This window comes from Hibiscus syriacus, unplaced genomic scaffold (genome assembly GCF_006381635.1).
Source record: "Hibiscus syriacus cultivar Baekdansim isolate YM2019G1 unplaced genomic scaffold, ASM638163v2 tig00116965_pilon, whole genome shotgun sequence".
NCBI classification, from domain to species: domain Eukaryota; kingdom Viridiplantae; phylum Streptophyta; class Magnoliopsida; order Malvales; family Malvaceae; genus Hibiscus; species Hibiscus syriacus.
In genome coordinates this window covers 1,442,708-1,457,265 of record NW_024063490.1, presented here as the reverse complement: position 1 = coordinate 1,457,265, position 14,558 = coordinate 1,442,708, and the positions used below count along the sequence as shown (strand labels likewise).

Below are 14,558 nucleotides of genomic sequence, written 5' to 3'. Positions count from 1 at the left end.
AGAACTTCCAAATTCCAACAATCACTTCTTGGACCGACCTCAAACAAACCATGAGGAAGCGATTCCTACCGACACATTATACACGAGAAGTTAAACTATGACTACACCAACTTCGACAAGGTAGAAGTTCAGTTGAAGACTACTACAAGGAGATGCACTCCTTACTCAATAGGGCTAACATAACCGAAAAAGAAGAGGTAACCGTGTCAAGCTTCGTCGTCGGCTTAAACTCAAACATCACTGATCTTCTTGATCTCCATGAGTACGAAAACCTCAAAGATACACTAAAGAAAGCAATGGCAATCGAAACACAAATACAAAGGAGATTCCGATTCAGAGAATATTACCAAGGTATTTCATCCTCTTACCAGGGTAATCCTTCAAATCCTTCCTCATCTTCTACTCCATCTTCTCTGAAAAAGCCAAGAGATGACAAACCTGACAAGGAGAAAGAACGACCAGCAAAGAATGACACACTTCCAACCCCTAAATATCAAATGATAATTTGTGAGGAGGTAGAGAAAGTAAAAAAAGAAAAAGCTGAGAAAGAGGCAAAAGAAAAAGAGGTCACTAGTTTCAAAAACCAAAAGAATAATGACCCATGGGAGGTGAGTGAACCTAATTGTGAGAAGAAAAGAGTGACTCAAAATCTATGTGTGAGCACAAAATAATTGAGAGAGAACCTTCTTTACAAACAACCTTCCATCCTTGTTCACTTTAGGGAATCAATTGTTTCGATTTCTAACATTAACAAGGATTTGCCTAGTGTGTTTTCATCTTTCTTACAGGATTTTCGAGAAGTGTTATGTGATCCACCTAACGAATTACCACCGAAAAGAGGAAAACAACACCAAACCAAGCTAATTCAAGGTTGCATCATACCTCGTCAAACATACAATCTCGAAGAAACCAAAGAGTTAGATTTGTTACAAAAAGGCTACATCCAGGAAAGCCTTAGTCGTGACGCCATCTTAATGACGAAACATGACTTGAACAACTCCACATGCTTTATAGTTCATGCACAGAGAATCCATGTAAATGATGAGAACGTAAAAGCAACACGAGACTGGACCACACCATCTTCCATCGCCAAGAGTTGTCGAATAGTGCTAGGTGACCCTCCTGACGGGTTACCACCTGAAAGCCCTAATCACTATGCCATATCAGTTAAGAGTCACGATTTACGGGAGTCCAAAGACCGAGGTAAGCAAAACACAATAGACGATGCACTACCACGAAGGTATACTCTTACCTATCAAACGCATACTACTATTCCGAGAATTGAACATATCAAAGATGTATATCACAATAACTCGGATATTTCTGATAATTTTACCCATACTTTTAAAAGTGCTTCTAATGAGCTTTATCTTGTATATGAGTTTCCTTGCCAACTAAACAGGTTTTACAGTCCACAAATCTCCTCCCGAGAATTCTTAATTCATGAACCACACTTAGGAGACTTAAGGGATTACTTTAACAAACCAGTTGACATGGTTTTTAAACACTCATTCTCGCCACACAAGAATAAAACCATGGAGAAATTATCTGAAGCAATCATACAGAAAGCCAACAGAGGTCGACGCCATGTTGAATTTCAACCAAAACATCATATTACAAGACTTGTATGCAAAATAGGATTTCAAGAATACAAGAAATCAGTTCCTATAAAGAAGAAACCTCGACTAAAACGCATAAAGACATATCACATTGATCCTGATAAATGTTTCACAAGTTTTTCGTTCAACACATCTAATTCTCTTTCTTTTGGATTTTCAGATTCGAGGACGAATCCTTTTGAGGAGTGGGGAATGATACATGCACCAGAGTCTAGAATACATGCTTCTTTGGACTAATGTTTCTACTCGAACCTATTAGAAGAACAAAGTCTCGAAGATTCAAAGCATATCTATTCGGTAAGAATAATGTGAATGAATCATTAAATGATTCTAATGTTGCTCCCTTTAATGTTTCAGATTCGAGGACGAATCTTTTTGAAGAAAGGGAGGATGATACATGCATCACAAGGCTCACATCAAAGGAAGAAATAATAACTCTTCCAAATGATCCACTCGTCCAAGCATTGGAAAAGAAGACCAGAACAATAGCAGACTTGAGACAACTTTTTGAATGGGATCCTGATCTTATTTGGTCAACATGTCTTCTGGACATACCACCTTCTGTCTCTTATCTTTTCAACGGTTCTTGAATCGCATCAATCCGATATCGGGAACTCAAGATATGACCATTTTACTGAATATGGTGCATGTAGGAAATCCTATACGGGATTAATACGTTATTTTGTAAATATTACGAATTTTCAATATTTATATTGATTATTTGTAATATAATTTAATATAGGATGATTAATTATCTTTTAGGATCAGATTTATTATTTTATTAGGAATTAAGGTTGGGTTAAAACAATATTTTTAGTTATTATTATTTTATTAGGAATTAGAGTTAAAACATGTTTAGTTTATTATTATTTTATTCTTTAGTTATTTAGGACCTTTAGAATTCAGCCCCTATATAAAGGAGGCTTCATTCAACTTTGTAATTAAGATTTCTTTGATTAATAATACAACGAGAGTTCGTTTTTGCAAGTGCTGATTGCCTTGTGCCTTCAAAGCTTCTTCTCCTTGAGTTCTTTCAAGTTCTTGTGAGGGAGATTAATCTTCACACTCCAATTTGCCTTTTCATCGCGACTAGGAGGGTTGGTTAGAGCCATATTATCGTGTTTGACTTTTCATTGCGACTAGGAGGGCTCGATAGGACATTATCTATCGATTTTCCACATATCCATCCACGTCATCAATCATCTTTATCGTTCACCTTCATAAGGGAGATCTTTTGATTTCTTGGTTATCTTATTTTATTTGCAATCCATTTATCTTTTTTTTTAATCTTGTTTTAATCTTATTTTTATCTTGTTTCCAGCATAAAAAAGAAACCCTAAAGAACCCTATCTATTGCCGCCACCTTCCCGATTCATCCCTTATTGTTCTTCATCGAGTCTAGATCTTTTCTAGGTTTGATTCTTCAACAAGAGCAACGTTCATAAACCCGCCACCGCTTCCCTATCAAAGGATCAAGAAAAAGATTGACTTTATTATCTACCTTCCAGATCAATTACGACAAGGAATGGGATGAAGAGACTGTTTATAGTTACTAATGTATTTCCTCAAGGATGAGTGAAAATTAAAAGCTTGGACTTAGACAAAACCCTCAAAATGAATGGTCATAGATTGAAAATATTCCATGAAGGTGAAATTGTAACATAACTCATTGATCCCCATATGGAGCTACCAACTTATATCAATGATTGGACAACTCACCAAAGCCAAGTTGAGCATAACGATGTTAAACAATTGCTCTATTGGGAGGCAACTCAATTCTTACCACTTTATTTTTTTTTCTTTTCTTTTCTTTTGGTTTATTTTATTTTATATTTACTTTTTTGAGTTTAATTTTTTTGGTAGATACTTATTTAGAACAAGGCGTGATTATGCTTTATTGAAATAAGACATGGGCACGTTCTAATGAGGATAGCACACTGAGTTTGTCCCAATTTTAATTTCCGTCATGGAAAACACAAGAAAAGGAAAACAATATTACCACCATTGGAGACTGATGCAATGTTGTGGAATCGCACTCCCTTATCCACCATCACCTTGAACCAACACAATACGACTTGCTCACACATCAGGAGAGTTCCTTTTTTTCTTTCCCCTTTTATCTTCAATTTCTTTTGTGAGAAATTTATTTTGTTATACAATGAGGACAATGTAGTATTTAGGTGTGGGGAGACATTTCATACATGATTTCATTTTGTGAAGTTTGTTTTCACTTAAGATTATGATTTTTTTTCCATAATTTTTTGCTCTATTTTTTAAAATTGTTTTTCTTGTGCTTGAAATTTGGTGTACTCCAACTATATATGTTGAATTTTCTTTTGCATTCTTTAATCATTCTTAGCATTTTAGAATACCTTATAAGTTTTAGATGCATCTTGGTTTGGATTGTAATGCATGAAAGAGACGAGCATGATTAGTGTTTTCGTAAAAATGTTTAAAGGTTTTTCATGAGTTTATTAGTTGACAAGTGAACTATACTTGATGAAAATTACAAACATTTATGAGATTTTGAGCCTAATAACAATTTATTATATTTTGCTCATTTTACTTTTTGGTGAGTGTGTCGAACATAGTGTGTTTGTTCTAGAACTTGTTTGTGAATGCATTTTGAGACTATAATTTTGGATTGATGCTTTAAGATGATGAGAACAATTAGGTTTAACCCATTTCTCAAACTTTTAAAAATCCTATCTATACGTTTTTTCCCTAGTTAGCCAATTCGAGCTTATTTCCCCTTTTCTTTATTTTACCATATTTTTACCCAACTCTTTTTCTTGTTTGTCATCCTTTTTTTAGAGATATGTTTGCAAAAGCAATTAAATGTTGATTCTCCAAACTCTTTGGTGCTTGAATGAGATGTGAGAATAAATTTTAAGAAGTTAGTATTATGTCTTGATTGTGAAACTTTCATTTTTTTTTTCTTTTTACCACACCCTTACCTAAGCCCTTTTACTGTCATTGGAAACACCCTTTGATTTTTGCATCACATTCGTATGCAGTACTAGAGATTTGGTTCATTTGTAAGCATATGGTATATTGTGCTATGTTTTGACCATGAGAGTTAAATGGACCCTAAAAAAATTAATGTTTAATTATAAATTTAATTTTTTTATTAAATTTAAAAAATAATACATAAGTAAAATTTATAATATTTTCTTATAAATCTAATGTTTTTTTAAAGTTTTCAATTTTATTAAAATTATTTTATTATTCAAAATAAGTTTCATCGTTTGAATTTAACTAAACTTTTTTATATATTAATATATTTTTATTCAAAATCAAAATAGATTTCATCATTTAAATTAAAGTATAATTTTTTTCATAGAATTTCTTTTATATATTTGAGATTTGTGTTTCATGTTAATTTGTGCTTGCAAAAAAGTGAAATTTATTTCTTTTAAAGTTAATTATAATATATCATTTTAAGTTAGGGTTGTTTAAAATCGGGTACTCGCATTTTTTAGGTACTCGAAATACCGGATACCTAAAATTTTCAGATACCAAAATGTCATATCGTGTCCCGACCCATTACATTCGAGTACCCGTAAAACTTGGGTACTCATATTTTCGGGTCATGGATATCTAGTTCATAAGTTTTTTTATTTTTTTCTTTAAATTATATTATTTTAGATATATATATATATAGATAGATAGATAGATAGATAGATAGATAGATAGAAAAATTCTAAAATATAAAATATAAACGTCTATAATATATAATTCACATAAAGTTTAAAAATTTAAATTAAATAATTGAAAGAAATTTATTAAAAAAAATATATAATTAAATTATAAATGTTTCAAAGTTAAAATAAATATTTTAAAAAATAATTTAGAATGTTAATGTGAAATAATTTAAGAAAATAAAAATTTAGAATGATGTGGTTGTAAAATTTAAGAAATTAGGAATTTTGAATGTTATGGAGAAATAAAAATTTAATAAAAAATAAAAATAATATATATATATATAATAAATCGACTACCAGATCGGAGGGTACCCTATTAAGCAAGATTTTGTGACCCGGATCCAAATCGGATACCCGAAAAATTTAGTGGGTCGGGTATCTAACCCAAAAAATTGGGTATTTTCAAAATGAATACCCGATATTTTCAAAATAAATATCAAGTATATTTTAACCAGGTTGAAAGGTCAGGTCAGCCATATTGAATATTTTTTTAACACCCCTAATTTAAGTAATGACAATTAAAGTCCATAATATAAGATATTGTCAAAAAAGTTAGGATAAAGTACATTAATGGTCCCCCGACTATAAGATACTATTTTATTTATTCTCTTAACAATTAAAAGTTACAAAATAGTCATTCGATTATAGAGTGTTGATTTATCATGTCCCTTGACTATTAAAAGTTACAAAATGGCACATGACTATTTATTATGTTCCAAACTCATCCTTTTTCGTTAAAAATTTGACAATATTCTAACTTGAATGTTAACTTGCCGATTGTAACATGATAAAGTTTGATCTCAAATGACTATTATATGTTAGTCATTATATTAACGTTCATCTTAGACAACCATAAAATCTTTAATGAAAAAGATGAATTTGGAACATAATTAATAGTCAAGTGATCGTTTTATATTTTTTAATAGTTAAGGGACTTAACAAAGCAACATTCTATAGTTAGAAGACCATTTTATAACTTTTAATAGTCTATGAACTTAATAGAGAAGTACCCTAGAGTTGAGCGACCATTTGTGTATTTTACCCAAAAAGTTAATCATATAAAATAAAATTTTAGGCAGTAACTTTACTTTATAATTCTTCATATCAAATAGTTTTTAATTTTTTAGATATTATCATATCAAGTATGGATATAATCTTTTAAACGAGTGAAAATGATATTAAACCATTAAACTATTATTAAATGTAGTACTCGTGGTCATTAAACTATTACCAAGGTGGTGGTTAACTAGTAGTATAATAAAAAAAACGTGTATCATTTTATTATTCATCATATTGTTAATATATATATATCATAACAATAAATCATTCAATCACTTTTACTCATTTATCGGGTTAAGATCGGGTCAATGTTGGGTTCAGATAAAATTTTAGTAAATTAAATTTGGATTGCTTTCGATTTTTGTTGCTTTTGATTTAGTTTATTTTCGGTTCAGGTTAATTTTAGTTTGAGTTACTTTCATATCGGGTTAAATTCGGTTTGGGTTGCTTTCGATTTAGGTTGTTACTGATTCAAATTAATTTTGATTCAAGATGTTTTCGATTTGGGTCAAATTGGATATGGGTCAAGCATGGTTCAGGTTTTGGATCAAGGTTGGTCATCATGATCGGGTCTATACCGAATATTGAATCCGGTAAATTGGTTCTAGTAATTGAGTTCGGGTCAATTTACCAGGTCTAGTCCCTACCATCACAGTCTCTCTCTTACCGACCTCTCCAATCCGTCCTTTTTTTAGTTTAATCATATATTAGTTGTTATATATATATTAATAAAATAATAATTAAAAGATGTCATGTCAAAGAAAATATTAATAAAATAAGTTAGAGTGATTAAAATAGTTGTAATTTGAAAGTTTAGTGATTAATTTAAAAAAATATAAACTTAAATGACAAAAATAGAAGTGAGAAGACAATTAAGTGACAAATGATGTAATTGACCCATAAAATATACAATGTACAACAATTCCGTTAAGTTTTTAACGACAGGTTACCAACATAAACATAAACTTAACATTATATATGATTTAAAAGTGTTTAAGTATTAAAACGAAATAAAAGTAATAATTTAGATACTAAACACGTAGTTTATCTGATATAAAATTGTAGATAGGTTTCAAGACTTGGACTCCGTAATTGCTCGTCTAGCTCAGTTGGTAGAGTGCAAGGCTCTTAACCTTGTGGTCGTGGGATCGAGTCCCACGGTGGGCAATTCATAATTCTGACTGTCAGAGATCTCCCACGGAAGCTGCTCTCAACCTAGTGTTGGAGGCAGTCTACTATCTTACCTCCCCTTATCCCATTACATATCCTCCCCTTATCCTATTACATATGGGAATAGGGTCAGCTAATTTCAAGACTTGGACTCCAAGTACTATCAATAATTAAAAGCATTATATTGGAGTCGTTGCTCAAATATTGTGGCTGATGTATGGTGTTGGATTTGGGATGTTTAAGGTACATCAGTCTTAATATACGACTAAGAAAAGACGCTATCGGAAATATTAATATTTTTTTAATATTTTCGAAAAAATGCTACTTAAAATATTATTTTTTACTGGAAATGTTAATATTGGGCGCTACCTAAAATGTTTAACATTTCCGGTAAAGCGCTACCTAAAACATTATTTTTTCTATCGAAAATGTTAATATTGGGCGCTACCTAAAATGTTATTTTTTCTAATAGAAATTAGGCAGCAAAATTAATTATTTTTTCTATCGAAAATATTAATATTAGGTGCTATCTAAAATGTTATTTTTTTCTACCGAAAATTAGGTAGCAAAGTTAATATTTTCACTAAAAAAATAATGTTTTAGGCAGCGTTTTACCGGACATGTTAAAAAATATTAACATTTCCGATAAAATATTTTCTTAACCGTATATTAAGACTGTCGTGTCGTACATCAGAACTAATGAATATACTAATGTAAGCTTATGTATGGTCTTGCGTCAGCATTTTGAAACGACCTCCACACTTGCCCATCTATAAAACCTTTTTGCACCCACGCCTTACAATTCACTTCCACTCTTCCTTGTTTCTACTATGGCTTCCCCATCCGAGCAGACTCACTTTGTGTTGTTCCCTTTCATGGCCCAAGGCCACTTGATCCCCATGGTCGATATCGCTCGATTTTTAGCCCAGCATAACGTGATCGTCACTGTAATTACAACGCCTCATAATACAGGCAGAGTCCAAAAAATAATCGATCGAGCCGTAATTAGGCCATCAGATCCGTTTAGTGCAGCTCTGATTCCCCGACAAAGAATTCGGACTGGCAGACGGGGTTGAGCATGTAGACATGATACATACAATGGAGGACATGTCCAAATTCACGAATGCGGCAAACAGTGTGGACCAAGTAGTGGAGGAAGTGTTTGAGAAGCTAACACCACGCCCCAATTGCATCATTTCGGACATATGTCTATACTATACCCTCAAAGTTGCTACCAAGTTTCAGATTCCAAGGATATCTTTCCATGGAATTTGTTTCTTCTGTTTTCTCTGTATTCACAATATAGAGTCCTCCAAGATTCTTGACAACATAACATCAGATCATGAATGCTTCACGGTTCCAAGCTTGACCGAAAAGGTCGAATTGACTAAACCTCAGTTACCGCTCAACCTCGTCGAATCGTGGAAGCATATTTCGCTCCGATGGATGAATCATACAATGCATCGTGCTGGGTTGTCGTAAATAGTTTCGAAGAGCTCAAGCCGACGTGTATCGAAGAGTATGCGAAGATAATGAAAACTTGGTGCATCGGCCCAGTTTCTCTGATCCACAAAAACGAGTTACACAACGCCGAGAGAGGTAACAAAGCTTCAATCGATGAGCAACAGTGTTTGAGGTGGCTTGATTCTCAAGAAACCAAGTCTGTGATTTATGCTTGCCTTGGAAGCTCGAACACGCTCAAGTACCCGGAACTTAAAGAGTTGGGTTTGGGATTAGAGGTGTCGAGAAAGCCATTAATTTGGGTCCTTAAAGGAAATAATGAAGCGTCGAATAAAGTGATAAAATGGATTAAAGAGGATGGATTAACCAAAGGAAGAGGGCTTATTATAATGGGATGGGCACCACAAGTACTCATTTTGTCACACCCAGCAGTAGGGTGTTTCTGACCCATTGTGGTTGGAATTCAACGATCGAAGGCATTTCGGCTGGCATCCCGTTGTTAACGTTGCCGCTCTTTGCAGACCAGTTTATGAACGAGAAACTTGTGGTACAAATGTTGAACATTGGAGTGAGCGTCGGGGCCGATACACCGACGACTTGGCTAGATGAGGAATCTGGGTTTAGGTTGAAGAAAGAATGTTCGCGTGTTGTGAGTACTATAAAATATACGCAAATAATGTGCAAATATACACAATCACTCAAGCAATATAATGATGAGTGAGTATCGTCTCTACAGGGATTGGGTGAAATTACGAAAGTCTAACCAAAGCAACGCACTAAATTATCTAAGTATAGTTAGTCTTGATATATACAAATGTCACGGCAATGGATATGTGTATGCTGGTGGATGCGGATTGATGGTGAGATTGTGTAGCAAATGGAAATGCAGTGGCAATGATGGATGTTTAATATTGAGTATGGTGAAATGTCAAGGCAATGAAAAATGGTAAAAACAGTAAATAAAAAGATAAATAAATAAAATAAGAAGAAAATAATCCTCACGTGACAAGCTTCCAATGAAATGAATGGTAAGGATTGGTCTAAGGTTGCTAAACTTATTTCTCAAGTATATTTAAGCTATCTTGTCTTTACTTACTCGACAGGGCTTTCCTAAGGTGTTCAAAAGAACCTAACAGAATAGGATGCCAATGCATCTGCTCTCACTCAACGATGTTGGACAGCCTACCCTATTGATAAAGACACCCTTTTTAGTCGTTGAAATCCTAACCTAGTCTCTTCCGAGATCTAAGGGATTAATTTATAATATTCCTAGGCCGGTTCAAAGCCCCTATTGATAAAGACACCCTTTTTAGTCGTTGAAATCCTAACCTAGTCTCTTGCGTTTCTTCCGAATACTTACAAGTATTTTTAGTTTAGGATTCTTCCGAATACCTAACCTTCATCTAAGAGATGGACATTTCCATGCCTCTTACAAGCCTAGATGGTGAAGCATTCATAAGCAAAGCAAATAAAGAACCAAAAATAAACTTAAATATACCATTAAAAATAAAGTTTAAACAACCATTAAATCAACCACCACCAAATAAGTTAGTTCATGGTGGGGTTCGAAATATCCAAACACAAAGTCATGAAAATATTCGTTCCAACAACCCAAAAAAATAATATAAAAATAGCAGCAAAAAGGGAAGCGAGAAGAAGCCTTCGACGTGCCACTGGAGGTCTCCTCTCGGCCACCACGAACCACATAGCTCGCTAGCTCCTTTCGGCGCCTAGCTTGCCACTCCTTGGAGCTTTATCAATGGAGGAATATCCCAAGGAAGAAGAAAGGAAAAGAGAAAATAAAAATGTGATTTTTCTGCTCTATGCGTGTGCTCTCTGTCTGTATATCTCTCTCTCCCATGAGGTGTCATATATAATAAAAAATATCTAGGGGTAATGATGAGTTTATTGGGTGCAAAATACCCCTCATACCCCTAGAATCACATGTTGTGCATGAACCTTATCCTCCAAGTGGCAGTGGTCCATTGGCAGCTCTGGCAGGCGGTTACAGCAGTCCTTCACGTGCAGAGACAGCTGTCCAGTGCCAGCTGTCCTGATGTAGAAATATCTTTTTGTCTTTTTCTGCGCTGGAAATGCCAAGGCATTTCAATCTGCTTTAGCAACGTGTGATGTCGTGGCATTACTTCCCAAAGAATCCTTTTTCTTGCTATTCCCTGCACACCATAGACAAACTGCACCTTTCCCTCAAACAGCACCATTAAGAAATAAAATAGCACAACCACCACAAATGCAACTATATGCAACTACATGATCCTTAAATGACTAAAATGAGCTTTTAAACAAACAATAACTTAAGTGAAAAAGGCTTTAAAAGTAGCCTTTTTAGGAAGTTAACACACCCCCAAACTTAAGCTATTGCTTGTTTTCAAGCAATGGATAGCAGTTACATAAGAATAATGTCATGGCAAAGTTCGATAGTAAGACAGTAGGACAAAATTGAATTTCAACCCTCAGAACGATAGGCTTCAACATGCTAGACTTATCAAGAATTCAAGTACTTTTCCCTAGGTCAAAATCCTTTGTGGTAGTGTGTGTGCGTGATTGTATCCAATCTATACTTAGCGAATTTAGACAATTTCTAATCAAGTCTCTTAGTTTTTTTCAAGGCATTTACTTATCATTAAGCACATTTTTACTCCCTTTTCTTTGATTTTTTTAAACTGTTACGAAGGGAATCAACTCATCACACCTACTCTCCCACACTCTAGATGAAAGGGAGCATACCTTCCATCCCCGAGCTAGTTAAGTAGAGTCATCCCGTGACTTCTTTCATTCACTCATATGCACAAGGCTTTTATTTATTAAAGAAAGTTCTAGGAAATGCCACGTCAAAGAGGAGTGTCCCTCTACAGCTATGCTTAAGCATTTATTCACAGTTTCATTTCTAAGGGAGTTTGTTTTTGATTTTTCTTTTAAACACCATACTATATTTCAATGCCAAGACTAACTAAAGTTCCTTCATAAAAATTTCCTAAATTTTCTAAGTATAGAAAACATACAAATCGTGTAAATATTTTTCATAAAGCATCAAGCCCTAGAGTGAGTTCTATCATTCTCAATAGTCATTTACATTCAGATTCTAGCCTAACAAAATTATCATCATCGGGTATCCTCAAAACATTTCATCTAACTGTCCTACCATTTACTGATGCCATGGCATAATACTATGCTAATGCTATCATGCATATGACCTACCAAGAACAATACCTCCCCCAAACTTAAGGGAAGCATTGTCCTCAATGCTTTAAAGAGAACTAAACTAACTATAAACTATATGTTATGCAATGAAATGCAACTAAATGAAAATGGATGCAAGAGAGGTACCTCAATGTTTACGTGGTAGTGGTGCTTTGGAGGTGCTAGCAGCTCCTCGTCGGGTGCGCTTTCGGATAGGTGCTAGGCTGGACTCGGAAGAAGTGGAGTAATAGTTCACAATGCGTCCAGCCCTGGTCTTGGTGCGGCGACCACTACGTTGTGCATGAGAAGGATTGGGTGCTGGGACGGGGCTGGGTATTTCTTCGACAGGGACAGTGGATGGATATTCAGGAGTTTCGGAACGGTGTGTATCAGGAGTAGGGTCATCAGCAGGAGGATCAGGTGCATCATGCTCAGGCTCTGGAGATGCCTCAGCATTGAATGCCGGCAGAATTTCATCTGGGAATCCAGGAAAATTCCGTTGTCCGTGGGGAATGATTTCTTGAAAGAATGATTCCACCACAGCATCTCTATGCTTCATATATCCAAAAAAGTTACGGATGTCACCGTGTAAAGCATGCATTTGAGCTTGAGTCTGCGTCACAGCTTCCTCGAGAGCAAGTAACCTGGCCTCGACATTCGATTCTGTAGCACCTACAGATTGCTCATGAACAGGGTCGTTAGAATTGGGATTTTCAATTCCCAACAACAGTGGAAGTCTAGCCCTAGTGATGCCCGATAATCCAGGTAAAATTTCATCAAAAGCATTTTCCTCAACCTTTTTCTTACGACATAAAGCGGTAATTAAATTAGGAAACACCAAAGCACTTGCCTTTTTACCCAAACAGTCGTGAACTTGCTGAACAATGATACGACCCACATCGATCGGACGGGATACCATTATAGAATGTAAAAGCAATAAGCGTGAAAGTGATACCGTAGTGTTGTGGGAGGTGGGCATGAGTTTATGCTTGAGGAAGTGATTCCATAATTTGGCACGCGACTGAAGACATTCCCGGTTGACCGAGTATCGGCTCGTCTGGCGACCATACCACTCAGTGTTTTCGAAACAAAGGTCCTCCAAGACCCCATCGTATGTGTTGCTATCTGCTTCCTCTTCGAACGTGACATGGTTATCCACAACATCCTGCAAATGAAAATAACGATTAATAGCAGTGGATGTAAAACGGATTTGCTTACCTCGAATGAAGATGGAGTGTTGATTGGGCTTGGAAATATTTGCATAGAACTCCTTAACTAATGAGGCGTTCACCGAACCAGGATGATGGGCAAACTTCTGCCACTTGAGTGGCATCACGATGTCCATAACTTCGGGTCCAAAACCACCATCGATTTCCTCGGTAAAAATAAATCCTAACTCAAAAAAGAGTTTTCGGTTCTTGAAGTTTTGGAACTGAGCCTTAGCCTCATCGTTCTCAAACTGTTGCCAAGAGGTCGTGTCGGTTGGAGCCTGTCTTGAGCGCACCATTTTCAATGTTTTTGATGTAAGAAAAATGAAAAAGGAAGAAGCTTTTGAAAGATTTAAAAACTTGGATATATTTCGGCTATGGAGAGAATAAGGGAAGAAGATGAGTAATAGAGAGAGAAAAAGTAAAAGTTAACATGAAAGAGAGAAAAAAATGAATAAAGAAAGAGAAAAGAAAAAAGTTGAAAATTTGGGAGGAAAAGGGGGTGATAAGACGGTTAAGAGAGAAATTAGTGGGTGGGGCTTGTGCATGTATGGGGAAGGAAAAACTGCCAAAAAGTAATGATGATGATGGGACAAAAACTGTGGAAAGAGAAAAGTAAATGTTAGAAATTAAATTAAATAAAAAGAAACAAATCAAAAGAATATCTCTCCAATTAATGCTTTGTCCTTTCCTCCCTTTGGTAACCGCTCCTTGTACGGTTTGCAGCAATGTGGTCCCTACAAATCAGATCAAAAATTAATTACAAAATAAAATAAAATAAAACTAAAGAAAAAAACTTGAATGTTAAATTTTATTTATGCACAAACACAAATTCCATGCCGAGGCATCGAATTTTGGTTCTCCTCTGGGCACGCTTGAGTATCGTGCAGCCGTAACACGTCCTTGTTGTGCGGTGGTGGAATTCCATTGTAGGCTTTCAGACGCTGGCCATTGACCTTGAAGATCTTCCCATTGTCTATTCTCTTGATGTCAACAACTACATGGGGATAGACATAATGCACCTCAAATGGCCCTGACCATCGAGATTTTAGCTTCCCAGGAAAGAGTTTAAGTCTGGAGTTGTAAAGCAAGACTTGTTGCCCCACATGAAAATGTTGTGGCATCAGTTTTTGGTCATG

The 14,558-nt window shown here is 35.1% G+C and overlaps 1 protein-coding gene, 1 long non-coding RNA gene and 1 other non-coding gene across 3 annotated transcripts; 2 read left to right on the top strand and 1 right to left on the bottom strand.

Annotated features, from left to right (window-relative positions):
• Nucleotides 1-4,192: 4,192 nt before the first annotated feature.
• On the bottom strand, nucleotides 4,193-7,828 carry LOC120191261. Its single transcript, XR_005522677.1, has 3 exons — nucleotides 7,816-7,828; nucleotides 6,407-6,410; nucleotides 4,193-4,306 (listed from the first exon to the last, which is right to left on the bottom strand). It is a non-coding gene; the product is annotated as an uncharacterized LOC120191261 (long non-coding RNA).
• Nucleotides 7,477-7,549, top strand: TRNAK-CUU. Its single transcript has one exon. It is a non-coding gene; the product is annotated as a tRNA-Lys (tRNA).
• Nucleotides 7,829-8,994: 1,166 nt separating the features above from the next.
• Nucleotides 8,995-9,622, top strand: LOC120191289 (UDP-glycosyltransferase 73C1-like). The gene is made up of 2 exons (XM_039194266.1): nucleotides 8,995-9,449; nucleotides 9,535-9,622. The coding sequence occupies exons 1-2, from the start codon at nucleotides 8,995-8,997 to the stop codon at nucleotides 9,620-9,622; spliced, it is 543 nt and encodes a 180-aa protein (XP_039050197.1).
• Nucleotides 9,623-14,558: the final 4,936 nt, after the last annotated feature.